This window comes from Hipposideros armiger, unplaced genomic scaffold (assembly GCF_001890085.2).
Source record: "Hipposideros armiger isolate ML-2016 unplaced genomic scaffold, ASM189008v1 scaffold_43, whole genome shotgun sequence".
NCBI lineage: Eukaryota > Metazoa > Chordata > Mammalia > Chiroptera > Hipposideridae > Hipposideros > Hipposideros armiger.
Genome location: NW_017731393.1, coordinates 4,785,830 through 4,813,712, shown reverse-complemented (window position 1 = coordinate 4,813,712; position 27,883 = coordinate 4,785,830). Strand labels below are relative to the sequence as shown.

At 58.6% G+C, this 27,883-nt stretch overlaps 1 protein-coding gene across 3 annotated transcripts in view; it reads right to left on the bottom strand.

Moving 5' to 3' along the window:
- The window catches only part of CCDC85C (coiled-coil domain containing 85C), an 84,568-nt gene extending 56,691 nt beyond the window's left edge, over positions 1–27,877 (bottom strand). For all 3 annotated transcript variants that reach the window (XM_019639271.1, XM_019639272.1, XM_019639273.1), the window contains exon 1: positions 27,040–27,877. In XM_019639271.1, coding sequence (XP_019494816.1) covers positions 27,040–27,820 — 781 coding nt within the window. In that variant the 5' untranslated portion in view covers positions 27,821–27,877. The remainder of the gene's footprint in view (positions 1–27,039) is intronic.
- Between the last annotated feature and the right edge of the window lie 6 nt (positions 27,878–27,883).

The following is a 27,883-nucleotide window of genomic DNA, read 5'->3' as shown; positions in this document are numbered from 1 at the left end:
AAAAAAAAAATAATGTTAACCCATTTATACCGACACCCAGGTCCGACGGCTGTGGTACTAAGGGCGTTTTGTACACACGTGGTGCTGAATTCGCACACCAGAGCTGCACTGCCAGCCCCATCTGACAGATGAGCAGCAGCCCTGAAATGTGGAGGGACAGCCCCGAGGCAGTGATGACGGGGCGTCCTGGGCAGGCTGGGGCCCTCGGCTGCCGGGAAGGTCAGCTCGGTCCGAGGCTATCCAGCGCTCTGTGTAGCACCTGGGATTCTCTTCTTCCCTGCTGTTTGCAGCAAGATTTATGATGCCAGGAACTCCTCAGAGAGAAAGGTGGACGGGAAATTGAATCACAGGCACAGGGTAATTTGTGGCCTGTCCAGAGCCTGCGGATGTAAACAGTTGGGCCTGCAGATACCAGGTTCCAGGCTCCTGGGGCTGTTCTCAGGAGCCCGGCTCCACCAGGCTGATGAGAAAAACAAGCCCCCCTCGCCCCTTCCTCCTGCCTTGTGACGCATGAGTGACCACGAGCGTCGTCATGCCCGGCTTCCTGCGCCTTTATCTTGCCAGGGCCACAGGAAGAGGGGCTGAAGGGACGGGTGAGGGGCGTCGGCAACAGAAACAGCTCAGTGTGGGTATCCTGGCCCCAGAGTGGTGTCTCCAGAGCATGGGGTGCAGAGACGCCCCACATGTGTCCTGTTCCCCTCACCCAACCCAACCCCTGCAAGTCCCTGCAAGTCAGCGGCGGGGGCCAGGTTCCGCCGCACTGAGTCTCCCAAGCCCGCCGGCTCCCAGGGCCCCAGAGGAACCACAGGGCGGGCTCCTTGTGCCCCTGGCCCCAATGCAGCCAGCCTGGCAGGGTCCCAGCAACGCTGTGAACGGCCAAGCTGAGGGCCTCCCCGGGACTCCCTCCATGCCCGGAGGGACAACTGCACCTCCTTCAAAAAATAAGAAATAACACGTTAAGTCCAAAGGCCGCAATGTTGGGGTTGTTCACACCATTGCTGCCGTCTCTTTCCCCCAGCTTTTCATGAGGCTGAAAGTTGTGCCTCTGTCACCAGGACACTGCAGGGGCCACCAATGTAGGCATGCACACCCTACCTCGAGCGCACCCTCCACCGGGAAACCAGAGAGCCTCAAGAAGTGTAAGCGAGATGCTGTCACCTCTGCCTGGCTTTAGATAAAAATCCCAACTCCAACGGTTCGGCCCACTCTGCCCACTAGGTCACCAGGCTCCGGCCACTGTGGCCTCCATCCTGCTCCTGGAAAGCACCAGGCTTATCCCCACCAGCCCTCCCAACCATTTCCGGCTGGAAAGCCTCCAGGGACAGACAGCCCCTGACCATCCGAGCCCATCCAGGTGGCCCTCCTTCCAGATGCTACCATCTGTTGTTTGTCCTTCCTGGCATTCACCGGTATACGAAACCATCCTGTCTATTGATTTGTTTTCTAGTTTGTCTCCCTAACAAGACCTCAGTCTGAAGTCTCCCAGGAACGTGGAAACGGATGTCCTATCAACAATCGTAAAGGAGGGGCTCCACCCACAGAGGATAACAGAGCACACAGCCCAGGAATGGGAGGGTGAAGGCCAGGAGCCCAGGTTCCCATTCTGCTCTCGTGGCATCGGGCCCGCCTTGACCAGGCTACTGGACCTCTGAGCCTCACCTTCCCTGTGTATAAGATGGGATGACAGTGGCCTCAGAGCTGGGGGCATCATGGTGACGAGAGAAACCATGTGCAAAGGCCAAGGACGGAGCCCGCTGCTGAAGGGGACAACTACAGTTGTGCTGTTTCTGGGGGCGCTCAGAGACCACACAAAGATGGCACTACCCACACACCACCTACTATATCTCCTGGAGCCCCCAGCACCACCCTGCCATTGCCACTGCCACACCTCGCCGACCACCCAGAGTGAACACCAGCGCACCCCCTCCAAAGGAAGGAGCCCCCAGGAAGCTGGTTCTGCCTGGTTTGGGGCTTGGGAGTGGCTATGGGCTGAATGTTTGTGTCTCCCCCGCAAATTCATATATTGAAATCCTAACCCCCAGAGATGGTGTTAAGAGGTGGGGCTTTGGGAAGTGCTTATGCCGTGAAGGCGGAGCCCCGTGAATGGGGTTAGTGCCTTTGTAAGAGACCCCAGAGCGCTCCCGCCCCCTTCTGCCCTGTGGGGAGGAGCCAGTTGTGAACCAGGAAGCAGCCCCTCACCAGCACCCAACTGTGGGGGCATCTTGACCTTGGACTGCCAGCCTCCAGAACAATGGGCAATAAATGTTTGTTGTTTATAAGCACCCTGTCTGTGGCATTCTGTCACAGCAGCCTGAGCAGACTAAGAAAGGGGTGCTGCTCCCAGGCCCTCATGCTCTAAGCCCTTAGAGGGGTTCAGCTTTGAGTGCCACTGAAGGCCTCTGGGTCTCACATGAAAGCACAGGACCCTCAGCGATCCGATGTGCAGGCAGCAGCTGAGGCCACCGCCTTCCAGGGCAGTCGCTGCTCCCCTACTCTGGGCTTCAGTTTCCCCACAGAGGGGCAGGCTAAGCCGGGCCTTGCTGACAGCGGGGGGTCAGTGATGAGCCCCCAGGGCTTGGCTGCTCAGGCTCCCTGCACAGCCCTCCTGCCAGGGACCCGCGGCCGCAGCAATGGGCTCCCACTGATGCCTGCCTCACCGCTCTGAAGAGCCCAGGGTGGCACCGTGCTCCACAACACAAGGTCTCCTGCCCTCCACAACCGCCTGGTAGGTGGGGGGTGGCCACCTTCGATGAGGACTTGGTCTTCACAGCCACTGTCCCCAAATGCACCCCTCACCACGACCCCACCCAAGACCCTCAACACCCTCTGCACTTCCCCCGCGGAAGGGCGGGGAACTGACACAGGCAAGCCTGGGGAGGGCCCACTGCCGGGTGGCCTGAGCAAGTCCCTCCACTGGCGGAGCCTCCGATCTGTGGCCTGTAGAACCCCTCGTCTCTACTACCTCTCCACAGCCCCCACGCAAGTGAGGGCCCAGCCAAGGGGGTCTCCAGAGCCTGCCTTGCTGGAATTCTCATGCTAGTCACCTAGGGCATGAAGGACAGAGGGGGATGGATGGCCGCATTCAGGAGCTGCCACTTGGAACACAAGGTCTTGACCAGACATCTTCACTAATAAGAGTTAAATCCTGAGTCACAGTTGTCACCTCACAGCCACAGTCCTGCCCCAGGGGCAGGTTAAAGAGGCCATGAAAACAGTTCTGGGGGTTTTCTGTGTGCTCCACAGCAGAAGCAGTTAGATCTCGTGGTGAATATTTTCCTGGATCAGGGGAGGCAGAGGTGCTGGCTGTGCTGTTCCCCCCACCACCTGACACACACCCAGCACACTCCCCCACCCCTCCCAGGCTAAGGCAACCAGGGAGCTCACCCAGCATGTGATGAGAGGCTTTGGAGAGACCAGGCCTGGAATTTAGGGAATGTAGGGAGAGAAAGGCAGAGAAAGGGGGCAGCCAGTGCTGGGGGAGCAGCCGCTAGTTTCCAAGCGCATCTAGGGGCTTGTTAGTGTGAAATGATTCGGTTGGTCCTCATGCCTGCCCTGAGGGGTGCACCAGCTGGACGGGCTGGGCTGTGCCTACCTGGCTCCACCACTCACAGCTCTGTCACCTGGGCACATTACTAAAGCTGTTTCTACATCTGCAAAGCCAGACCAGTCACAGGGGACTCTGGTGCCAAATGGGGTCACAGGTCAGGTCCTTACCCAGGGACGGGCATGGGAGCTGCTCAGTGGGGACGCTGGCCATCCCACGGGTCATCCCATCTTTATACCTGGAGCCCCCAAGAAGTGAGTGACCGCCAAGGTCGCCAAGCAAATGGCTTCAACCAGCAACAGGGTGGAAATGCTTCCTGGCGCGTCAGGACTGCAGCCAGAGGACGGCCTTTCGGAACTCACCCGGAATGGGGCTCGGTCCCAGCCTCCGAGGGGACAGTCAGTGCCTCCCCGCTTCCTGTTTAACTGGCACTATCCCCAGGATCTCGCCTGCTCTGCCCAGGTTCCCTGACACAGGAGCCGTGGGGTGGGGCCCGCTTCCTGACGGTTGGCTGGCACTAGGGAATTAGGATGCTCAGTGGGCAATAGGCCATGATTGCACAAGGGGAGTGACAACGATCTCGGGAGATGCACAGAGGCCCCGTGATTCAGGAGCACAGAGCCTGAGCCCCTCTCTGCCATCAGGGCCCCACCAGCATGCCGTTCACCCTGCATGTTGCAGCCCAGCTCCTCCTGTGTCACCGAAGTGCCACCAGTGTGGGGCTTGGCAGGCCCCAGCAGCGAGTGTTCACTCAGTAGTGCTCAGACCCTACAAAAATGCACGCTGCCAACATCAGAGGAAATCATTCACAAACATTTGTACAGCAGGCTTTCTTCTCCTTAAATGGACACGACCAAGTGGCAGACCCACACAACACCCCGGCTTAGGGCCCTCTGAGCACTGCTCTGTGCTCAGCGGACACTCAAGCTCCAGGCCACGCAGCAGGGTGCCAGGGACAAGCAGGCCGGGACCTCGCCCCACTCCAGGCTTCCCTGGCCCTGCCCTGAGTGGCAGGGCCATCCACAGGCCATCAGAGATAAAACAAAACCAATGGGAAAGAGACTTCTGGAATATGGAGCCCACCCCAAGACACCCAAGACAGAAGGTGGGCAAGCTGCCCCACAGGCTGACCCCCACAGATGGTCTGTGTTTCACAGCTGGAAGCTAGGGACAGGGGTGGACATGAGAAATCTGAGTCACCTCCCAGGCCAAATCAGATGCCTGTGAGCCAAAATGACCCCCTCTGCTCCCATCCGGAACTCACGCTGCAATAGAAATCCCAGGGAAAACCACCACCTCATCCACCGCCCACCCCACAACTCCCCTGTCCATGCACCTCTCCTGGGGATGGTTAGGTGGATGGTCACATGTCCCTCCATCCCCACAGAGAAACCACAGACCCACAGCGGGGGCGCCAGGCACATCCAAGGGGCTTACAAGTCACCAAGTCAAGCTGTGGTATTTGTGGGGGTGTCTAGATGCCTTAGTAAAAATCAGAGTGTGGCTACTAGCCTTCCCCACTGACCACAGGTAAAACCCAGGGCCAGAGACCCCGAGACAGCCAGCGTGGTCCCAAGGGTCTCCGCAAATGGGGGGAGCTGGCCAGACAGCGCACAACGACCCTTTCTGCTCCGAAGCACTGGACCAGCTGGCCAGGAGGAGGAGCCCCCGAGAAGCTCACCCCAGCTCTGCCTGGTTACAAACTGTCCCCATGAACCTGGCCCGTGGGACCTGCCCCTCTGGCCCAGCAGCCTCACCTCTGAGAACCTGTGACTCCAGGGAGTGTTCAACAAGGAGCCAAGTCCGACATCCACACGGGGGTGCCGGGGGCATGCGGGGTGCACCTGGGCACAGAGCCCACCTGCAGCTCACTTGCCACCCAGCCTGGGGAGAACGGAGTTCCTGCTGAGCGCTGCCTGGACAGCAACAAACATCTGCATGGCCTCTCTGGGGTTTAGTCTTCCCGCACAGTGCCCTGCAGTTTCAGGGGGAAGGAACAGACTGTCAGTCACTCTGCAGGAAGTCAGGTCTCAGAGAGGTAAGCCATACGCCTGAGGGAACAGAGCAAGTCAGCAACTCTTTCCACGCCACCCTCTGCAGAGCTCTCCCACCCACCCCAGCTGCCTGGGTGCACAGGGGGCACCCATGAGCATGTGCCCGAGAGACCCACGCTCCCTCAGTTCCCAGGCAGCTCTGCAGCCGCCGGGAGGCCTCGTGTGTCACAGCAGCCATCGGCGAGGAAGCAGCTGCCTGTACCGAGCTGGGCTGGTTCCAACCCCCAGTAACAGTACTCCTGGGCTGCCTCCTCTCCGGTTCCGTCTGCATCTTGCTCATCACTCCTGCTCAGGGCAGTTAGTAAACACATTAAATAAACAAGAGTGTCACTACCACCGAGAACCTGCTGCGTGCCAGGTGTGCGTCCCCAGTCTGCACAGCACCGCCTGAGCGTCCCCAAGCCCACTTAACAGCCCAGGAGGCTAAGGCTCAGAGAGGTGAGACCATCTGTCCAGCAAGTGGGTGACAGAAGAGGTCACACCGGGCCTCCTGGCATGTCCCCAGGGCTCCTCCTCCTCCACTGGCCGTGGGGACTCTGTGGCGAGGACTCTGCCTACCACGGTGAGCATGCAGACCCTCCGCTTCTCCATCTCGTGGTATCTCCCTGGCACCATCTCCAGGGGCACTTCCAGGGCTTGGGGCTGCCTGGGTCTAATGGGCCGCCCCTGCGTGACCCGGGCAGCTCCTCTAAGCTCCGCAGCCGTTTCCTCGCCTGCAATGAGGACCTCATAAGCAGTGGAGAAGGGGGCTGTGTTCTTGGCGTGCCCTCCTCCATGCAGTCAGCAGGGCTGCGGAGGGAGGGAGGGTGCTGTGAGCGTGTGAATGCCAGCACAGTACAGACTGTATCCGCTTGTCACTTAGATGATTAAATACTCACCCCGGAAAAGAGCTTAGCGAAGTCAGCTCTATTCTTGGGAGGGGCTAGGGGAGCAGCGCTGGTATTAAACGAAATAAGATTGTCCTCTCTCCCAATTACTCGTGATACACTTACACTGCACCACTGCCCAGCAGTTGTGAGCATTTAACTAAAGGTCAAAAGCAAAAATAGAAGCTGTGGGGACGGTGCTTTTAATCCACTGAATGTGACCAAGGGGAGCAAGGGTGTGTGGACGGGCTGTGGGGACTTCCACACACACACTCGCACGTGGACACACACACTCTCACATGGACACACAGACTCTCACGTAGACACACATGTAGACACATACTATCACGGAGACACACATGTAGAATCTCACATACACACATGCACGCACACACCCCTTGTCTCTTTCTGTCTGACTGTACCTTCCCCAAGTCCATCTCCTCAGTTCCCCACAAATCAAGAGCCCCAATCCTCACTCTCACCCAGGCCAGGCTCTGAGCCCAGGGCAGGTCAGAGAAAGCCAGGGGCCTGTTCTTAGGGAGCCTGGTCAGAGTGAACAGTGAGAGGCCACATGTCCCCCTACTCAGCTTTGTGTCATCACCCGCGGCTCGGTTAATCTGAGAAGCTGGTGGCTGACTTGACAGCTGAAGAGTAGGGCTCAGCAGCAAAGCAAGCGGGACCCCAGCCCCAGGCTCCTGCCAGCTCACCCTGCAGGACCCACGGGACACCCACAAAGGGCCCAGGGTGTTTCAGGTGCCCCCTGGCAGCCGGGGGCCACTGACCAACTCACCCCATCCTCCTGTGAGCCTGCCTGGAACCCAGCCCCAAACAGCTAAGGGCAAGCAACACAGGGCAGGGTGGCCCCGAAAGGCAGGGACTCGGGTTTGGGATGGCTGAAGGAGGCCAAGGTGGGATAGGGGGTGGCCACCTCGTTACTGCCCACCCCTCACCACGCTGAGGGGCTGTGGTGCAGAGAGGCTGCGGGATGGGCTCATACCAATTCCTGACTGTGTCACCTCTCCTGACCCTCACCACCTTCATCTTACTAATAAGGACACTGAGGCACAGAGGGTTGTCAGGCTGTCTGCCTGGGGAGGCCTGAGGCCAGACTCCTCTGCCTTCCCCTAGCTGGCACAGTCTCACAGCTCTGGGTGTGTCAGCCTGGGAGGCAGGGCACAGAGTGACCCCAGCAGCGTCCACTGAGGTGAACCACATACACCCAGACTGAGTCACTGGGGCAGGGCCGGCCCTTCATCTCGGCCTCACATTCCCAGGGCTGCTGTTGGAGAGCAGACACCTTCCAGGAACTGATCAATAAAGGCGGCCAGAGCCACTGGGACAGGAAGCAGCAGGCCTGACCTCCAGACCCACAGAGGAAGGAGGGGCCAAGCAGCTCAGGTGTGGCCCTTGGGTGAGGCCACGGGGCCCAGGGGGGCCTCGCCTGTCCTGCCAAGGGCGGCCCCAGCACCCACCAGTCACTCATGGGCACTCCCCAAGGAGGCAGTGGGTACCAGACCACAAACAGTTAAGACATGGCACCGTCCCAGGAATTCATGACAGGGGCTAACATTGAAACTGCCACAGCTCAGGGCCAGCCGAGTGGCTCAGTTGGTTAAGAGCGTGAGCTCTGAGCAACAGGGTTGCTGGTTCAATTCCCACATGGGCCAGTGAGCTGTGCCCAAGCTGAGCTGCTGCTGAGCTGCCAACAGGTGGCAGGATGGCTCAGCTGGTGAGAGCACGTGCTCCTAACAACAAGGTTGCCCGTTCAACTCCTGCACGGGATGGTGGGCTATGCCCACCCGCAACTAAGATTGAACACAGCACCTTGAGCTGAGTGGCCGAGAGCTGCCGACGGGCGGCTGGATGGTGACTGGACTTGGAGCTGAGCTAGCTGCACCCTCCACAGCTAAGGTTGAAGGACAACAACTTGGCTGTTCCCCTTCCCCAATTCCCCAACACTATTCCCCTTCCCCAATTCCCCAATAAAATCTTTGAAAAAGAAAAAAGAAAGAAACTGCCACAGCTCAGACAGAATGAAAGACGTCTCCAAAAGACCCACACTAAACCCCGAGGGCGAAGGCAAGAGGGACTTGTGGACACTGGGGGAGGGAGTGGCTAGAGCTGAAAAGAGGAGGCAGCATTTCAGCGGCTCAGGGAAGGGGAAGGGAAATTGAAGGTCAAGAAGTCAGCCAGGACAAAGCAGGGGGTATGGAAATGCCTGGATGGTATTCAAGAACTGCTACCGCCTGGGGTCATGGAAGCTTCCGGAAGAGATAGGCGAGACCTAGAAGCGGATTCCAGTCACATCACAGAGCACTTTCAACTTTGCTCCCAGGAGCCTGGACATGCTGCAGAGGCTCAGGGCCTCCGCAGGGTTGGGCGTAGGGTAGGAGCTACGTATTCAGAACATTCCAGGACAGAGTGAGGGCTGAGGGGTGGCGTCCCAGGGCAGCAGCTGGGTGGGTGTGGAAGGGTGAAATCCCACCACTGGACGGTCAGGGGAGGCGGGTGAGCCCAGTCTGCAAGATTGCACGGGTTTACCATAAACTACCGTGCTCGGTGGGGCAACGACCTGGGCAAGGCAGAGTGGACAGAGCCCAACTGCACCACGCCACGCTGGTCTGGACCCCACCTGCAAAGGATGCCGCCCCTGAAGTCACATCCCAGGGCTACGTCCTGGGAGGGCTGCCAGGCAGGCGGACAGAGCATGGCACTCAGGCCTGGGGTCTGGCCTCAATTCCCCTGCTCACAGCACACTCACGGCCACCCCACTGGTGGGCAGAAACCCAGTGACCGGACCAACGGGTCTGCCTCCCTGGCCTGGGCACCCGCTGACCCTGCCAGACGGACCCAACAATTGCGCCTTTTGTTTCGTGGTCCCATTGTCTCCAATTCTCTCGCCTGCCCGCCCCAGGGCCAAAGGAGGATTTCCAGAGGGATTTCTCAATGGGCTCGCAGACAAACATCCTGTGAGTGGGACCTGCTGCTCATGGCCTGGCCTTGCGAGGCCACAAAGCGGGTGGAGCAATGACCCTTCAGAAGTGGCCCGGGCTGGAGTCGCTATTCTAAACTGTGCGATTGGACTGCGAGGTCGAACACAAAGAGTGGTCAGAGAAGAGATTGTTTAGTCTCAAAAACTAAAGCCAGTGGCCGCAATCATTACTAACATGGTCACAAGTCACTACACTTCGCAAGCCCTCATTTGCTTCTCCCACCAGGTGTGAAGGACAGCTGAGCATGTCCGGTTTCCCCCAGAGGAAACTGAGGCTCACAAACGTGGAGGGACTCACCCAAGATCACGTGGCCAGCGTGCATGGGCAGAGCCGGATGCTAACCTCTTCCCCTGCCCCACGCCACCGCGCTGCCATGCTCTGTCCCCTGCGTGACCTCGTCCAGTCTCAAAGACACATGCCCTCGTGTTCACCCGTCCCAGGTGCTGTCCCGGGAGGACATGTGCAGGGCCCCGATGGCTGAGGGGACAGTGGGAGAGGCTGTGTGCCTCTAAAGGTGCCCCCTTCTCACACGGAAGGCAGTGCCAAGCCTGCCCCTCGGAGAGCCCAGCCCCTTGGAGAGCCCAGACAGAACACAGCATCTCTGCGGCAGATGCCCGCTCGGGAGCACGCACATGATGGAAGGAGTGAGCGACGGGCCACTCCGACGCGCTCCCAGAGTGGTCACTGGTGTCTGTGATAAGATATTCTCAACACCTCACAGGGACAAAGGTGCGATTACAAACCAGAGGAACACTACGTGGCAGAATTTGTTTTTTAAAAAGTGTGTCTTAGAGAAGATCCTAAATGGAAGAAGGACATTAGGTAAAAGCAGAGGAAACCTGAGTCAAGTGTGGACTCGAGTTAATATGCTGCATGGCTGTTAGCTCATTAACTGTCCCGAATGCACAATGCCGCTCTTGGAAGCCAGTGGCAGGGGAACTGGAACTCTGTGCTATCTCCTCAATAATTCTGTAAATTTAAAAACGGGTCTAAATAGCAAAATTTATTTTTAAAAGTGTGTCTAACAACTCTAGGCATGTGATAAGATCTCCTACAACTCTACACACACAGAGAAATTAGCTCAGGGAAGGGCCGGTGCCGTCCGAATTAGGATCTGCAGTCCAGCCACTGTGCTGTGCAGATGTCATGGGCCTGGCTTTGATGACATCGTGGGCCTGGCTTTGATGATGCCCTCTACTTCTATAAGATGTCACCAAGGGGAGAGGGGGGCAGCGGGGGAAGGGCACACAGAAGCCCTTTGTACTAGTTCTGCAATTCCTTGTGAGGCTATAATTATTTCAAAATAAAAACTGAACAGATGATGTATACGGACCTTCCTTTCGACTCCTCTTCTAGGAACAGAACAAGGTATTAGCGTAGATTATTTTAAATTTAGATTTTCAACCTCCCAGTGTCTCCCAAGCTTTCCACAATGAGCACTGGATTATTTAGGGGTGAGCGATACTCTACATCGCCACCAGTAATAAATCATAGGGGTGGGGGTTGGAGTCTGGGGCCTGAAAGGACCAGGTAAGATGGCAGCTGGAGGGGTGTCCCCCACCCCCGGAATGAGCTGGAGCATATGCGTATCCTCGCCCCCTCTCCTGCATGCACCCCTCCCACAGAGCCCAGACAAAGGAGGGGCCACCTTACTCCCCACCCCCAGTGAGGTTTACACATCAGCAGGCATTCCAGCCTCCCAGGGCTCCTGTCAGGGGCACCCAGGATAAGTTAGGAAGGCTGAGTGAGCTCAGGCTTGCAGGGCGGGGCTGTGGGTCTCAGATCAGAAGGAAGGCAGAGACAGCATTCCCGCACAGGACGCCCCAGGAGAAATCTGCATGGGCCACACTGCGAAAAGTACACCCCACGTGGCTCTGGAGCCAAGAAATTCCACAGTGAGAGTTCTGCCAGTGCTCCACTTTCCAGGCCACGTAACTGTCCCACTGCCCATGGAGACGAGGAGGAGCCTCGCACATGAAACAAGGATGTTCCTGGTTGTCTCCTCAACACACACATTTCAACAGCTGGTCCTCCGGTGGGAATGGAGGACACACACCAGTTACCGCCAATGGCAACACTGGCCACATCACAGAGGCCATCTGGGTGCTGGGGTTCAAGGTGATGACTTTCCTAAATGTCCTATAATAAACAGGTAGTGGTTTGGAAGAAGAAGTTACCAACGGGGGAACGCCGCCTGTACACAGAGAGGGCAGTACGTCTCAGCTCCGCCCCTTTCTACACTGGACCGTGGGCTGCTTGAACTGTCTGTGCCTGGGTCGGGGGGACTTCCCATCACTCAGGGAAAGCGTGCCTGAGTGACTATGTAGGAAGTGTTCTAACTAAACACCTGTTAGCTGTTATTACTACTATTGATACTATGTCATGTCCATCCTCAACACCATGAGATGGAACAGATGAGGTCACCCCATCTAACAGGCGGAAAGGGGAGACCCATGGGTTTGCGTGACTTGTCTGGGATCACACAGATAGACCCACGACCACAGCTACGGTACAAGGACTGTCCCCCTCGCAGGTGGCTCAGACACTCAGAGGGCCAGCCAGGTAACCAAATCACCACCTCGCCTGGGACCCACCAGTGAGGGGGTCTTCGCCAAGCTCAGCAGGGAGGTGAGTGAGATGGCCGGAGCCCAAGCCCCTTCTCCCTGAACCTCAGGCCTGAGGCTGGGATACGGCCCCACTCAGGCCACAGGGGCCAGGCCTGCTGTCGGGCAGCCTTCTTCCTCTTCCCTGAGCAGAGCTGCTATCCCACTCTGGGTGGGACTCTCTCTCCACATCTCCCCTGCCTGCCTTTGGGTGGCTCCCAGACCAAGTAATAATAATGGCTCTAAGGCCAAGAGATGAGCAAGGCTGGGGATCTCAGGGGTCCCTTATGGATGAGGCCCGAGGAGGGGGTCCAGGACAGGCTGGGGCCAGAACCAGGCCCCTGACCTGCTCTGGGTCTCCTACAGAAACACGCACACAGGTAGAAGCCAACTCAGGGTGCAGCCTTGGGTGGGGGTGGGGACGCAGTGGTCAGCAGGCACCCGGGGCATGGGTCCCATCTGCCACAACACCCTTCATAGCGGGTGGCACTCAGCTAGAGACAGTACAGCACAGAACTGAGAAGGCCTGGGGTGCTGGGCCTTCTAAACCTCCACTCACCTCCCAGTCTATAGGGAGGAAACTGAGGCACAGGGATGGGGGACACTTGTGACATCCCATGTGCCATGGGGCTGATACCAACACTCCTCCCCTCCCCACACCCAGGCCCCAGCTGCCCCAAGGAGTCCTTTTCCAAAAGCCCTTTAATGATAAATGCGTGCGTTTGGGGGAAGCAATCTCTTTAATGAGACATCATTTCCGATGCCAACTCATCACTCTCGCTCCCAAGCACGTCCTCGTCTGAGCGGCTCGGGGTGTGGGGAGGAACGGTGATGTGCAGGCGAGGCAACCCTAGCCTGGCCCCCCAGTGCCCACTGGCTGCCCCTGCTGCCGCTGGTCCAGGTCCCTCACAGCCCCAAATGACACCAGGCGCCTCAGGGCTGGCACGCCACAGCCAAGCCCTACAGCCACGGGCAAACGTCCAGAGCTCATGCAGGTCCCTGCCTTTCTGACCCAGGGTCCTGCGTGCTCGTGCGAGTGGGGCTGGGAGGTTCAGACCCAATAGGACAGGAATCCGCAAAGCGGTGGCCGAGATCCTGGGGGATGATGCCACCAGCCCCTGAAAGCCGCCCACCAAACCCCACAGGGAAGCCTCCCCACTGGGACCTTCCTCTTCCCCACAAGTTCCCCTCCTGGGTCCACTGGAGGCCCTAAGCCACCTGGGGTATTAAAAGGATGACATCTAAGGACAGGAGTAAGGGCGCCAGGGCGTGAATCCGACACAGCCACCTCCTTCGGGAAAGGCCTGCGTCCCAGGGGCCCAGCACCCAGGAGGTCACAGCAGGGCTCCCTTGGCGCCCACACCCCGGCGACCATTGGTCATTCTCCTTCCCCAGACCTTCTCACAAATCACGACCAACAACAGCTTCAGTGCCTGACGTCAATGGTCAGAACCGTCCCGTTCAAGGCCTCTGAGAGAGACTGTGTTTGTTAGTTTCCTTATTTATTAGGGAGAAAAAAAATATCGAGGACAGCATACATAGATTTATTCCAACCCGCTACGGGGTGTCCCTTAGAGATCCCTAACCTGAGAGTCTGCTTCACAGGTGACAAAGCAGGGCTGGGAGAGGGAGGGGAGCGGGCCTCAACAAGATCAGACTGCCACCCACTGCTCCTCTCCTGAGGGTCTCCCCTGCGGGCCCCGCGTGCTGGACAGCCACAGGCCCAGAGTTCTGGGCTCCCGACTGCACCCTGCTTGGCAGAGGTGGCCGGCAGAGCAGGTGCACCTGTGGAAACTGCCCCTTTGCCCCTGGATTGAGGAGCCCCCTGCAGCCCCACTTCCTGTCCTTCCCATGGGCTGCCGCCTCCTACCCCACAGGCTCTCCAAGCAGCAGAAGTGGGACACAGCAGCAGGCGGTCACTCCAGCCTGGAGACACCCCCCCTCCCGTGGCAATCTCAGAGATGTCTGCTACAAAATAAACAAAGCGGCCTCCTGCGCGCCTCTGAGTCCCCAGCAGCGTGGAGAACGAGGCTAGCCCGGTCCGGCATCCCTTCCCTCTGCCCTCAGCCTTCTGAAGCACCCTGGCCTCCGCGCACCCGAAGCCCCGCTCTGCATACCCCACAGGCCTCCCAGGCCACATTCTCCGAGTGGGACTGTCCTTCCCTCTTCCAGCTGCCAATCAGCAAACCACGGAGGGGCAAGTGGGGATGACACTGGGGAGACAGGGCCTGTCAGGTGGATACAGGACTTGCCCCTCCCTGCACTGTCATTCAAGATGCCAAAAGCACCAGCTAGCATGCCAGTAAATTAGCACCTTTCAGAGTCAAACGCTGGTGGCTGTCCCGGCTTCCTGAAGGCACCAATGCATGTGTCTTCAGCCAGAGAGCAGGGAGCCCACAGACCTATTCAAACGTCACCAGAAGCCTGGTCTGTAGGAGGATTAAGGTTGCAATTCAAAAGAAGAAAATTAGGCGACTCCCCATTTTTATTCTGCTCCTGCTGGCAGTGGCTGCCACCGCCACGGGGAGTTGGCACAAGAGGCCTATGGTGGGGCAAGCTGGAAAGCAAAGCCTTAGGGGGCGGGGAGGGTGGGGTGGGGGTGGCAAATGATCCCTTCTGGCCGCTGCCTTCTGATTCTGGGTCAGATCACTCCCCCACCTGGGCAAGCACCTGACAGGTGAGGGCCTGCGGTTGAAAACTGGGCCACAGTGGGTCCTGAAGGCAGGCCCCAGAGCAGCAGAAATGCCCAAAACCCCAAGAGGCCCTGGTCCAGCTGGATGGGGGATGAGAGAAGGGGCTGGGCTGGGAGCAGCCGCCTGGGCAAAGCTGGTACCCAGAGAGGACCCAGGCTTCTAGAACGTTCTCAACTTCCAGGAACATTCCTGAGCTCCCATGGACCTGGTTCAACTGCCTCATCTCACAGATGGGTAAACTGAGGCCCAGGGGAAGTGGGGAGCGACTGAGGCAGAAAGGAAATGATGGAGCGAGAAGTCCAGGAAGCAAAGACTTGCATGAGGACATCTATCCAACCCTAAGCCCCTCACATAAACCCAGCTTCAGGAAACAGGCGCTAGGGGTGTGACCTCTGAGGATGGAGGCGGAAGGGGGGCAGAGCCTATCCTCCAAATGACCGGCACAAACTGAGATTGTCATGTGTCCAGCACGCTCAGCCAGAGGAGGATGGAAGACCACGCGACGCCTCTGCGCCCTGCATGAAGATTCCTCCTGCGTGCACACATTCAGTTCATTTATTTTTATTTTTTAAAGGCTTCAGAGAGGAGCCTCATTAACCCTCCTCTGCTAGTTCTTGGTCCTTCCTGGGCCACGACCATTCTCGGCCTCTGATAAAAACTATAGGTCGTGGCCCAGGAAAAATGCATGAGTGCACAGGCACATCGGGGTCCAGGGGCTCCCGAAGCCCGTCATGCCGCCCTGGTGAAGGGAGTCCACAGGTCAGTGCACAGAGGAGGGCCCAGCTGACACTGAAAGCAGCAGAGGCTGCAGAGGAGCCAGGGGAGGCCCTGAGCTGGCCGGGGCCCCTCTCCTGTCTCAGCCCCTATAATAAAGCCCCCGCCGGAGGTTCCAGCGCCCCCGCCTGTGCCACAGCTCCCCCTCTGCTCCCTCCTGCTCAGAGAGTTTGGGTTGCACCAAAAACAAGGGGTCTTTTCATCCCTCACCTCCCACAGCACTTGAGCCCCACATGCTGGGGAGCAGCTCACATTGCTCAGCACCAGGCAGGCTGCACTCACGGGACAAGGTCTTAACTAGGTGGAAGCGGATTAAGCACTTGGAGGGGGAGAGCAAGATGAAAGCAGCCCCCCCCCCACTCCAGGCAACCCTGGGGTGGGGATCTCGGCAGGAGGACAGGGGGCATCCCCAGGGCCTGTGGACCACACTCCGGGAGCTGCTGTCTGCCCGCTGTCCGCAGCAAGAATTCCAACAGCGGACAAATGCTGCAGCGGGTGGAGGAGACAGCAGAGGCAGGCTCCCAGGAAACCCTGGCCTCGGGCCAGGAAATGCAGGGGGGCAGGGGGGGCAGGAGGGGCAGGAGGCTCTAGGGCTTAGGGGGTGCTGGGGACCTCCAGGGCGTTGGCATCAAGGATCCCGTGCCCACATGGCTCCCACCACCGTCAGCATTGATATTGCGTTTCCAGCTTACAGGGTTTAGAAGGGGTTTTCCTCTGACCCTCCCTGCCAGCGCCTCACCCAGGCCTTGGCAGGGGGCAGGGGCGTAACGGCATCCTGCTGTGATCTCACCGATGGCACCCTGACCACCACCCCCCCATCCCCATACACACAGCGGGCACAGTGAGCAGTGGGGTGAGGCCCAGGGCCAGAGTCTCATCCGCCAGGGAGCAGCCGGAGTAACGGCCCGAGGCTGGGTCCAGGCAGCTCATCTAACCCCGAGATGAGAGATGGCAAGGCTGCCCACCACCCGCCACAGCCACCGCCTCCAAGAACCAGGGGCACAGAGGGCAGGAGGGGGGCCGTACCCAAAGCTGGTAGAGCCGGCCAGGGAAGGGGTGTCTGCAGCCACTCCAGGATGCCCCCCACATGGAGGGGAGGGAGTGCCGGCTGGCCTGTGTCCATCCCCCGCTGCCCCACTGTTTTAGAAGCTATTTTCTTTGTTTTCTGATCCTGCAGGCCTCTTGGCCTCATTTTGAAGATAAGGAGCTGGTGGCTGGGAGCAGGGGGCTGGGCCCTGTAGGGGGGGACCTCAGGAGCCCCACGGAGCCACGTGGCCTCTCCAGGCTGGGGTTCCAGCGCATACGTGTGAACCCACACAGGCCATCAGAAGTGTCATCCATGGCTGTAGGGCAACCGCCAAGACCCTCGTCCTGCAGACACTGGGCAGACAGGGTGACTGGTCACACATTCTGTGACTGTCCCTGTCTAAGGGCTGACCTAAGACTCAAAGGAAGGGTGGGGTTCCAGTGGGTGCGCAGGCAAGAACCGTCCTGCCAGCAGGAGCCCTCAGGGCCTGCCCTTGCCTGGGGCTCACATCCCGAGGGGCCCGGGTGGGGGAGGGGTCCTGACCCCATGCTCGGGTATCAGAGCTTCCTTCTATGGACAAGTGGGAGTCCCACGGCCTCACTCGGCCCAGCAAGGAGTTGTCTAGATCAGTACTGCCCAACAGAACTCTCTGGAATGATGGAACTGTCCTTTTGCTTCATTGTCCCCAAGGTGCAAAGCTCTTACAAGGGGTTAGTGCAACTCAGAAACTGGAACTTTTCATGTTACTTGATCTTAATTAAATGGAACTGAAGCAGCCACTTGCGGCCAGTAGACAGCTCAGGGCTAGAGCCAGGAAACCTAGAAGCAGGGTTGGTTACCTGTGAGGTGGAGGGTACAGGTGCGTAGGTGAGAGGACGGGACCCAAACCCAGAGGGCACAGAGTCAGCAGGATGGTGACCAGTAAGACACTGGGCCTCAAGGTCAGGAGTGAGAGGCAGAGACTGGGGGCTTAGCACAGGGTGACGTTCCCACCAAGGGCAGGCGGTGGATGGAAGCTGCTATGGGGGGGGGGGGGGGCCTGTTCCAGGAGACAAGCCTGGAGTGGGCATCAAACGCCACCGAGAGGTCAGGACGAGAAGAGGCCGCTGGATCAAGCCAGAGCCGAGGTTCCCAGGGTCCAGGGCTGCCTGGGGCCAGGAAGCGATGTGTAGGAAGGAGGCGGCCGCCTCAGAGCTCCCGGGAGAACTGGGTGGTCAAGGGAAGGCGCCTGAGGGGCAGGAAGACAGAAGGGAGAGGATTTCGTTTATTGCTTTGGACTAGGAAGCCGGAGCCTCCGTGTAGGGGAAACAGCCAGGAGACCCGAAAGGAACAAGAGTTAGGAGACAATGGTGGGGAGGTCCCAGAGGAGGGGTGGGGGTGGGGAGCCCTCCTCGCCAGCCAGGACACAGGCGCTGCGAGAGGGGGAAGCTCGCTCGCTGATTAATTTTCTGTCCCGTATAAAAGTGGTGTGTGCATATTCCAGAAAATATGGGAAACACAGAAAAAGGAGAAAGGGCAGGACGGGAGCTTCGCATTGTCCTGCCAGCTACAGGAGACGCGAAGCAGCTGGGAAATCGAGCCCTCTGAGAGCCCAGCGCGGGCAGTGTAGCCGGAACCCACGACAAAGGGCCACTCCCAAAGCGGGCTCATTAGGGACAGGAACCGTGCTGCAGCGCTCGGTGACACCGGGCGCATTCAGGGCCTGGACACAATCGGGCCCTTGTGGGGGGCAGGGGAAGGTGCTCGGAGCCTCTGATTCCAAGACAAGAGTGAGCCTCCTTGCCTTACAGCCCGGAGCCAACGGAAAGACAGATTGGGGGAGACAAAGAGATGCTTCCCCTGACAGTGGATGGGCTATTTTTGGAAGTGGGTCGGCTCTTCTCCATAGCTGCTGTCTCAGTGCCATTGGCCCTACCTGCATCTGTCCCCTTGACTGCAGCCTTAAAAGGCCCCCACCCCGTCTGGGTGGCCCAGCATCCCACAATGGGGCCGGCGAAGGCAGGTCTACATGGCAATGTCTGGCAGTCTATGACAGCTCCCAGGTGGGGGCCGGGGGAGCCAGCGGCTTTGTCCAGGGCTGGGGTAGGTGCTCAGAAAACGGGAGGCCAGTACAAACCCAGCTTCCCACTGCTGCCAGGCAGGCTGGGCTGGGCGCACCAAAGCCACCTCCCTGAGTGTCCACGCTGCAAAGGTCAGGAAGGGGACAACACAAATGGCCCATTTCTCCCTCACAGCTAATGTCGACTGACACCAACCTCCCAGCCCGGGCCAGCCAAGCTGTCAAGCCCCAGTGTGGCGCAGAGTCCTTGTTCCCAGATGAACCTGAGGCTTTTCTGCCAGAGATTCCCACAGTGCTCTGCCCCCCAGGGGGCCCCAAGGGGGCTTGCACAACCACTGGACCAACTGCACCGGTCTCTTGTGGCCCATCCAGGCACTGGCATTTTTCACGTTCCCGAATGATAGCTAATATATAGGCGAGGTTAGGAATCACTGATTTAAAAAAAGCAGGCATGTATTTTTTAGTAATTAAGGGGAAACAGATGGGGGGGTGAAAGTCGCCCCCTCGGGGCTTGGGTTTGGTTGTTTTGTAAGTAGCTGAAGACCATTTGGCACCAAATGGAGCACATGAAAAAGGAAAGGCAGGTGGCCAACGTGATTTGACCAGTGTCAGGTTAAAACAACCAGAGGGAGACTCCGTACGTCGCTGTCCAGTGCCTCCCGGCCACCCATTCTCACCCCAGCGTTCACTGAGCACCTACGACGTGCCAGGAAGACCGGACCTTGCCCTGAAGAAGGTTATGGACTAGGGAAGAGGCCACAGAGAACACCAGGTCCAGGATAGGCGGCCTTGCCCCTGGCAAACCCCACACCAGGGAACTGGAGCTCAGGGCTCTCCTCTAGCGCCAAACCTGTTACCTGGTCCTGTAAGAGGTGATCAGGTGGCAGAGGCAGGTAATTCCACCGAGGCTGTCAGTGCGGCCCTGCATAAGGACACGCTGGCCAGGCAGGGGTCTCAGGCCTCAGCCAATGTCAGACAGAGCAGTACCTGTGCGTCACAGGTGGCCACACCACCTCCATCACCCAGGTGCTCAATCCTGAGACCTGCCCCATGCTGAGGACCAACCCAGGCAAGTGACCTAACCACAAATGTGACCGACAAGAGGCAGAATGGGCAAGGCAGGCAACCCTTGGGTTTGTGGTTCTGTCCGTTTTAGGAACTCTGAGTCAAGGGGCCAGAAAACGCTAGGGTCTCTGGGACCCTCGGCACAGCCCATGGAAGATCCCCATTTTACAGATGGGAAAATGGGGGCCCGGAGAGAGGTAGGGACTTGCATACGGTCAGGTCACAAGTGGACGGATGCTGCTGGTTCTGTCTGTATTGTCCAATCCACAGAACAGTGCTGGGTTGCCCAACTGCACCCACAAAACCCCAGACGTGGGGAACATGTCAGCTGATGGGGCCCCTCTCAAACCCAGCTGTGTATTTATTAAGTGGGGAGCAGGAGAAAGGGAAGGGATGGGCTATAAAAAAGATCCAATTTCTGAGTGGACTTATCAGGGGGATCACTTCGTAAATTATATAAGTAGCTAACCACTATGCTGTACACCTGACACTAATATAATATGGTATACCAACTGTAATTTAAAAGTAAATGTATAAAATCATTTTTAAAAATTGTTTTAACTAAGAAAAACAAGGTACAGCTGGAAGTGCCCACAGCTGGAAAAGCCCAACCCAGGGACTTTGGGGAGAGATACAGGTACAGTGGGAGGGGCTACACGGACCCCACCTGCCCAGCCCTGCACACTGCCCAACCCCCGGTGCCCAGTCGCCAGCCACCCGCTGAAACAGATATGCAGTCAAATGCCCCACTGTGTCCCCGCGCTCCACGCCTGGCCTCTTCCCTGCTGTCTCCTCCACCTTCGAGGCCGATCTCACTCAGCTCCCAATTTCAGTCCCCCCTCCCCTCCTCCACTGATCTCCCAGCACCCTTCAGAGGTTCAGAGACAAACCAGGGCCCTTCGGAGAGTGAAAGGGACATGACGAATAGTCACGCAGGGAGGAGAGGGTCACCGGGTACGTGCAGGCAGTGCAGGCAGTGCAGGCTCCAGGGTGACATGGACGGGAGCTCCAGGCCTGGTCCCCACCCCCACTGACCTGCTGGGACCTGCCTCACCAACTTGCACCATCTCCCCAGCCCCGGCGGGGATCCCAGTGGGGCCAGTGGGGCTTTTCCCTGTTCTGGGAAGCAGTGGTGTAAAGCACGGTAGCTCTCAGCGCCGTGCCCAGGCACACTGGGTTCTACCCAAAAGACATTTTGGGAACCTGCCCCTCTGCCAAGTCAAGACGACCAGGCCAGGGCCACACAAGCTCAGAGACAGACAGAGACGATGGACTAAGGGCCCGCAAGCATGGTCTGGGGGCTCCGGCATCCGTGTGGCCAGGCCTGGAGTGCGTCCCCTCCCTCACAAGTCTCCTGTGAGTGCCTACAGGGCTCTGGACAGTTCCTGAGGATTTCCGGCTCTCTGGGCACTTCCTCCACTCCGAGATACCAACAGTCACAGATGCCCGAGCACTTAACAATGGCTCTTCCAGAGTGAAGGAAGGGAGACCCTTCAATAGGCACACATACCAACTCTAAGACGCACCACATGGCAGCAGAGAAAGAAGCCCATCTCTGAATTCAGGAAACGACAAGAAATGGCTAAGGCCTCTGGCAGCTGGGGAAGCAGGAAGGAGGAAGGGGAACACGCCCTCCCCCTCCCCAGGGCCACTGCCTCGGCTGCAGTGAGACAATGCCCCCCACCTCCAGTTAAGCATCTGTACAGGGTGAGCCCAAAAGGACACGTACAGGCAAATCAATAAAACCCCTGAGCTGGAGATCAACGTGACTGGTTCAAGAGCAGGCGCCCATCTGGAGGACCCAGCTCGAGACGTGCCCCCAAAACCTCTACCCACCAGCCCCCGCTGGCCTGTGGAAGCAGGGGACAGTGGCAACGTGTCACAGTGACCAGCTCCGGGTACTTGCTAGGAAGGGGACAATTCCTGACTTTTCATGATCAAGGGAGCATCATGTCCCCTTCGCAGATAGGCTTATTCCTCTACCGCCAAGCCACTGGGAAGCCACTTGCGTTCCCTCATGGCACTCCAAGGACATAGGAACTACCGAGCTCCCAGCTCTGAAATCTCAGAGCTGTCCCTGCATGAATCCGGGCACTGATCCTGGGAACGCAGGTAGTAGGTGTGGGCAGAGTGGCCGTGGCTGTGATAATCTGTCAGTGGGTACAGAGTGAGACTGCAGACGCAGTGTGTCGCCCACAGGTTCTGCCTTCCCTGAGCGCCCCCACAAACAGCTCAGGACTGCCTGACCTCAGAGGTCAGAAAGGCGGCCAGGGGCAGGGGCCTCCAAACGGACAAGGACTCGCTTGACTCAGACACAGGAAAGGCCAAGGGCTCCCCTCAGAAGTATGCGTCGGGGGTCCCCCATCCCCATGCCAGAAAGCAACTCTGCAGGGGTCCAGGTGGCAGTGGAGGTCCAACCCACCCTTTTAGGCTTGGCTCTAGGACCAAGCAAAGTATTATTATCCTCAGGACACAGATGAGGAAACTGAGGCTTAGCCGTTCAGGGAGCTGCCACACACACAGCAGGTGGCAGGGCCAAGGCTGCCAAGGCCTCTCTGACCTGAAGCCAGAGCCCTAACCAGCAGGCTGCAGCGCCCCTAAGCTCACCCAGCACTGAGTGCTCTGGCCGGGAGGGGGGGACGCCTACCCTTCCCGGTTTACACACATCGCTATGCTTCCTTTCCCCTCAACTCTCAGGCTGGTAACGGCTTCCCACTTTGCAGATGAGAAAACAGAGGCCCCCGTTTCCGGAACTCGCCTAAGTCCCAGGCTCTCAATTCTCTGTGCTGATGACCTGACAAGCATGGTGTGGAAAGTCCCCACGGGGAAACACAGATTGTGAGCAATAAAAGATTTCCTTGCTATTCGTGCTGCTCTGGGGACAATATTAAACCATGTTTGTATCCTCAGAGCTCAGAGACCAGGCCACGGGGGAGAGGTATGGTGGTCCCCACAGCACCGGGAAGCCACCCTGGCAGAGAAGTGAGGACGCCCCACACACACACACACACACACGCCTCGCCGTGCCTGCCTCGTCTATCTTACCTGCGCACTTCTTGAGGTAACAGGAGGGCAGGATGAGGCTCAGGGTCCCACTTCCTGACAAAAGGCGCCACACCTTTGTCACATAGGCCCCGCCCCTGGAGCCGCCTCCCTACCTGTCCTGTGTCCACCTGAGGCCCAGGCTCTGGGGAGGCCTCTCGTGGGAGTCCCTCCCTGTCCCATGAAGCCAGACTGTGCCAACTCAGAGGGGCAGCAGGCACAGGGCACCCGGCTGACTCTGACACAGAAGACTCAAGCCTGATCCCAGACCCCCACCCACCAGCCCGGCAGGACCCAGAACAAGCCACTGCACGTCTCCAAGCCTCAGTTTCCCCATCTACAATATGGGACCATTTGGGAGCTCTGAACAGAATGGGGTTGGGGCTGGGGTGCTCTCTGTAGCAAACTGTGAAGTGCTGGGCACACCCTGGCGGCCCCTGATTACCTGGCCCCTGATTACCTGCCCGTGAGCTCCTCTGGACCAGCCCATGAGCTCCTCTGGACCAGCCCAGCCCTCCTTTAGTGCGAGGCCAGCACCCCAAGGCTGTTGATGGATGGTCAGGTCAGCGTGGGGAGGGAGGGAAAAGGCTTATCTAACCCGCCCCATTGTCTGCACTGACCTTTGCTCCAGGCTAGGCTGGGTTTAGGAAAAGCCTCCTTATTAGCCAGTCCTGCACTGGAGGCCCTGAGCTGGGAGGCCTCCCATGAAAGCCCTATTCAGGGCCAGCAGCTCTGTCTTTTTTTAAAGGCCCAGACCACCCTCGCTCCACCCTCCCTTTAAACCAACAAAAACACAAGCCGAAGAACAAACCTATCTTATTTTGAGAAGCTCAAATTTTTAATCCAAACTTTCAAAAGTAAAGAGGGCCATACAAAGGCCTGCTGGAGGTTCTGGTTTCCCTAGGTTAGCTAAAAGGGGAGTGGGCCCCAGGGGTGGGGGGAGGGGACAGGGCACTAACAGGCACAGGGACATGGGGGGAGGGGCACGCAGAAGAGGGAAGGGCCCCGGGAGAAATTGCTGGAAATACTTTTGTTTGAAAATCACATCGGCTCAAAGGGGCAAACCTGACTCTCGGGTTTGGGGTTCACCTGCCTCAGTTTGCCCCACTGGATTAGAGCAAACAGTGCCCTTGTGCAGCCCTTGGTCAAAATCGAGGGGGAGAAAGGTCTATTTGCATTTGCAGTCAGAGGCCCACCGGCATGGCCCAGCCACAGACTGCCTTGAATACAGATGGGCCACCTCCCACCGCAGCCTCCTGGGGCCTCCCAGGGCACCCCTTCAGCTGCAGGTAACCTACAGCTCCCAAGAGAGGACCACAGGGCCACTGTTCCTAAGGCACATTGGCAGGTGCAGCCAGACATGGGCTCAGACACCAATATTCAGATGAGCTGTCTGTCTAAACAGCAAACAAAGTTGTAAAGAGAACCAACACCGAAGTCTGTTTGGCAAGCCCCCAAAGGGGTCCCTATCCAGGGGCACTGGAAGAAATCTTCATGACAAAGATTCTGACACCTGCTGAGACCTACTGTGTGCAGACCCTGACCTCCCTTGACCTCCTGTGGATAAAGGGGGTGCTCTGGATTTACACTTTACAGAAGAGCAGAGAAAGGCTCCAGAAACTTAAGTATCTTCCAGAGAGGAGAGGGGAGTCGAACCCAAGACAGCCTGGCCCCTTTGTAATGGGGTTTTCAACCAGTGCTCAGTGGTCACTGATAAGAAAGTGACATTGCCGGGGATGGGAGAATGAGGACAAACTTGGGTCAGGAATCAAGAAGAGGGAGCCACCAGTATCTGCTGGGTACCAGTGTCAGCCAACAGGACAATAGGCCAGAGATGCAAGCCAGCCCATGGGCTGAGCAGGGGAGGACCCCAGCAGCCCCACCCAGGCAACTGAAACCGAGACCCTTCCAATCTCAGCTGCCTTCCCAGGCGATGCTCAAAACCTCTGTCCACTTGCTTGTCTCTAACATGGGGATAATGCAACTTCCCGGGGCTCCTGGGAGGAGGAGCTGAGACCAGTGCCAAAAGGCACAAGCCCCAAGTCTGACTCCACTTTGTCCTCCACTCAGGCTGAGGCTCCTTATTTATTTTATCTACAGCCTGCCCTTCACTCAACTCAAAACTACGAGGACAGAAAAGGCGTTTCTAAGAGAAGGGCCTTTCCTTATTTCCAGGCACCCTATTCATATTGTTGGGAGAACATCTCAAGGCCACCCATGACTTTAAAAGACAAAACTAAACAGTAGCAGCGCTGTCAGTAACTGAGACCTGTGACACTGATGCTGAATGTTCAGTTCACCCCAAAGCACAGCTCTGCCACCACAAAGCCTGCAGCAGTCCTGTCCTAAGTGTGTGTGTGGGGGGGGGGGGGCCAGGAAAGAGATGGCAGGGATGGTATACTAGAGAATCCAGTCGTCAGGGGGGGGGGGGGGGGCTGAGGGAGGGGCAGATGGATTCTGCAGGAAACCCTACACCTCAACCCCACCCACCCCCTTGGGGTGGAAATCCTCAGGCCTAGCCCCCTCCTCCATGCCTGCATCATTGGCTGCTGCAACTGGCACACAGCCAGACAGGGTTCGAGTCCCCTTGTCCAAAAGGTGACAGAACTTCTCTGCAAATATGCTAAACACTCAAGCACTTCAGGGCTCTGCAGAGAACCACTCTTGCCAGGTGTCATCGATGACGCAGCTGAAAACATTTCATTTCCCAGTCCCAGGGTTGCAGCAGTCCTTCCTTCGTATTACACTTGGGGAAACCCAGGCCCAGAAATCTGACTCTCCCAAGGCCCCCCAGAAGGTGAGGCCAGAGAGGCCAGGACTGGGGCTCCTCGTTCCCCAGACCCTGAAATCCCAACACGGTTAAACCACCTAACTGAACTACTGCCACTGGCCTTAAGGAGCCTGTGGTTGAAGGTGGGGGTGGATACAGAGTTACAAAAAGTAACCGGAGTTGTAGTCAAAGATTGCTAATCGGTAACAAAATATGGGTCTCAACCTGGTCCTGCCCTGAACTCACAGGCTGGAAAGGTAAATAAGGGAAAAACTGTCCTACACTAATTATCACCCCACCTCCTGGGTCCAGTTCCCACCCCAGACCCGACCCCAAGGCGCCTTTCACAAGCCACTTGGCCACCAAACTAGAGAGCGGTCCCTCCCCTGCGCAGGCTGTCGCTTTGAGGAAGAGCAGTCATTTAAGGCCTAGATATATTTTTCTCTGAACTAGGAAAGCCTGTAAAAGAACCAGAAAGGACTGTTTGATCTCCACCTTTGGGCAAACAGTTCAGGTAGCAGCAATTGTCACCAGAACTGGGAGCCAAGCCACCAAAAATGTGGACGAACAGGGAGGTAGGAAAGGAGTGAGGCAGCAGGGAGGAGGCAGCAAATGATCAGAGGGGCTGGGAATGGGCGCCACCGCACCCCTCCACAGACCCAAGCTGGGGGTGCCCTGCATGGGCCCCAGCAGTCAGTCACACTGGCACGGAAGACAGCAGCTGTGCTTTCCTGAGACCAAAGGTCCTCCCACCCACACCCTGGCCACCTAACACCATGACACTTCCTGAAAGGCTACCAACAGTCTACAAATCCCTTCTGAGGCTCTCTCCGCCTCAGATCCTGGAGGCGGGGATCACCATCTCCGTTCTACAGGCAAGGAACTGAGGCATGCAGAGGAACACGGGCCAAGCATCCATTCCTAGCACACAGGTCCTTCTGGAAAGTTAGAGCCTCCGTTGAGACAGGTCTCCCCAACCCTGAGAAGTGCAGGGCAATTAGCAAGCCCGGGTCCTCCGGCCCAGCTGCCTCCGGGTCTCCTCCCGGCTGCCCGTGCTCCGGCCCAGCCTGCAGGCAGCAGGAGGCGGCTCAGGCGGAATCCCAGCCCCAGCACACACACGTGGATGGAGCTCGGGCTGGGGAAAGCCTGTTGCTCCCAGTAAGAGGGAAAAGTCACTCATGCTAAAAGGGCCTTTCTTTTTTTTTTTTTTCTTTCCATGAAGAATTTCCCACTCCCGGACAAGGCTCTCCAGGCTGGGGATGAGGCGCCCCCAGCCAGCCCTGCCAGCCCCGACACTCATACTAATAACTCTGCAAGAGAGAAACTTTTATGGGGTCCTGTGGGTCCCCGCCGAGCTGCGGCTTAGAAGCTGGGCAGGGACACGCCTCTCTCACTTGACCAGAAAAAGGCCACCCAAAGCTCTCCTGGGGGTGTGCGTGGGATCTCCCTGCCCGGAGTCTGGATGCCAGCTGGAGGAGAGGTCTGGAGTGGCGGCCGCCCGCGGGTGCAGGGGCTGGGACCCGCGCTGCCCCGCCGGTTTCGTCCTTACCGTGCAGGCCATTGGGGATGCTTCGGTGGTGCGGTGGCGCCGACAGGTCGTCCAGGGACCTGCGCGTGGCGACGGCTTTGCCGTCGGGGACCTTGTGCGGCCCTGGAGGCAGCAGCGGGGGCGGGACGTGGTGGTGGTGGTCCGGGCTGCCGCCGCTGCCCGCGCTCGACGTGCTGCTGCCGTCGCCCACGTCGCGGGCCCCGGTGCCCGCCGCGCCGCCCGCCAACGGCCCGCTCAGGCTGGCCTGGCTGTCGATGGAGCTGCGGGAGCCGGCGCCGCCGCCGCCCGCGCCGCCCGCGCCCCCCGCCAGCGCCGCGCGTTCCTCGTCCAGCAGCAGCACCAGCTCTTTGAGCTCCAGGTTCTCGCGCAGCAGGGCCTCCTGGCGCGCCTCAAGCTCGCGCAGCTTCTGCTGCGAGCGGGCCACCTCGTGCCACACGGCGCCAGCCGCGTGGCGCCCGAAGCGCTGCCACTCGCGCGCCAGCTTGCGCCCCTTCTGCCGGTCGTCGTCGAGGAAGCAGCAGAGCTCGCGCAGCTCCTGGTTGTCGTCCTGCAGCCGCTGGTTCACGTCCTTGAGGCCGCGGATCTCCAGCAGGTGCTGCTGCAGCCGCCGGTTCACGTCGCGCATCAGGCCGCCGTGCTCCAGCATGAGGCCCACCTTCTCGCCCTCGGCTCGCCGCAGCCGCCGCGCCAGCTCCTCCTTGCTCCAGCGCAGCAGCTCCTCGTCGGGCACCTGGCTCAGCTCCTCCGACGCCGCCGCCGCCGCCGCCGGGGGCTTCGCCATGGCAGGGCCGTCACCGCGGCATCGCCCGCGCCCTCGCCGGGGCCGGCGCTCCCAGCGCCGGGG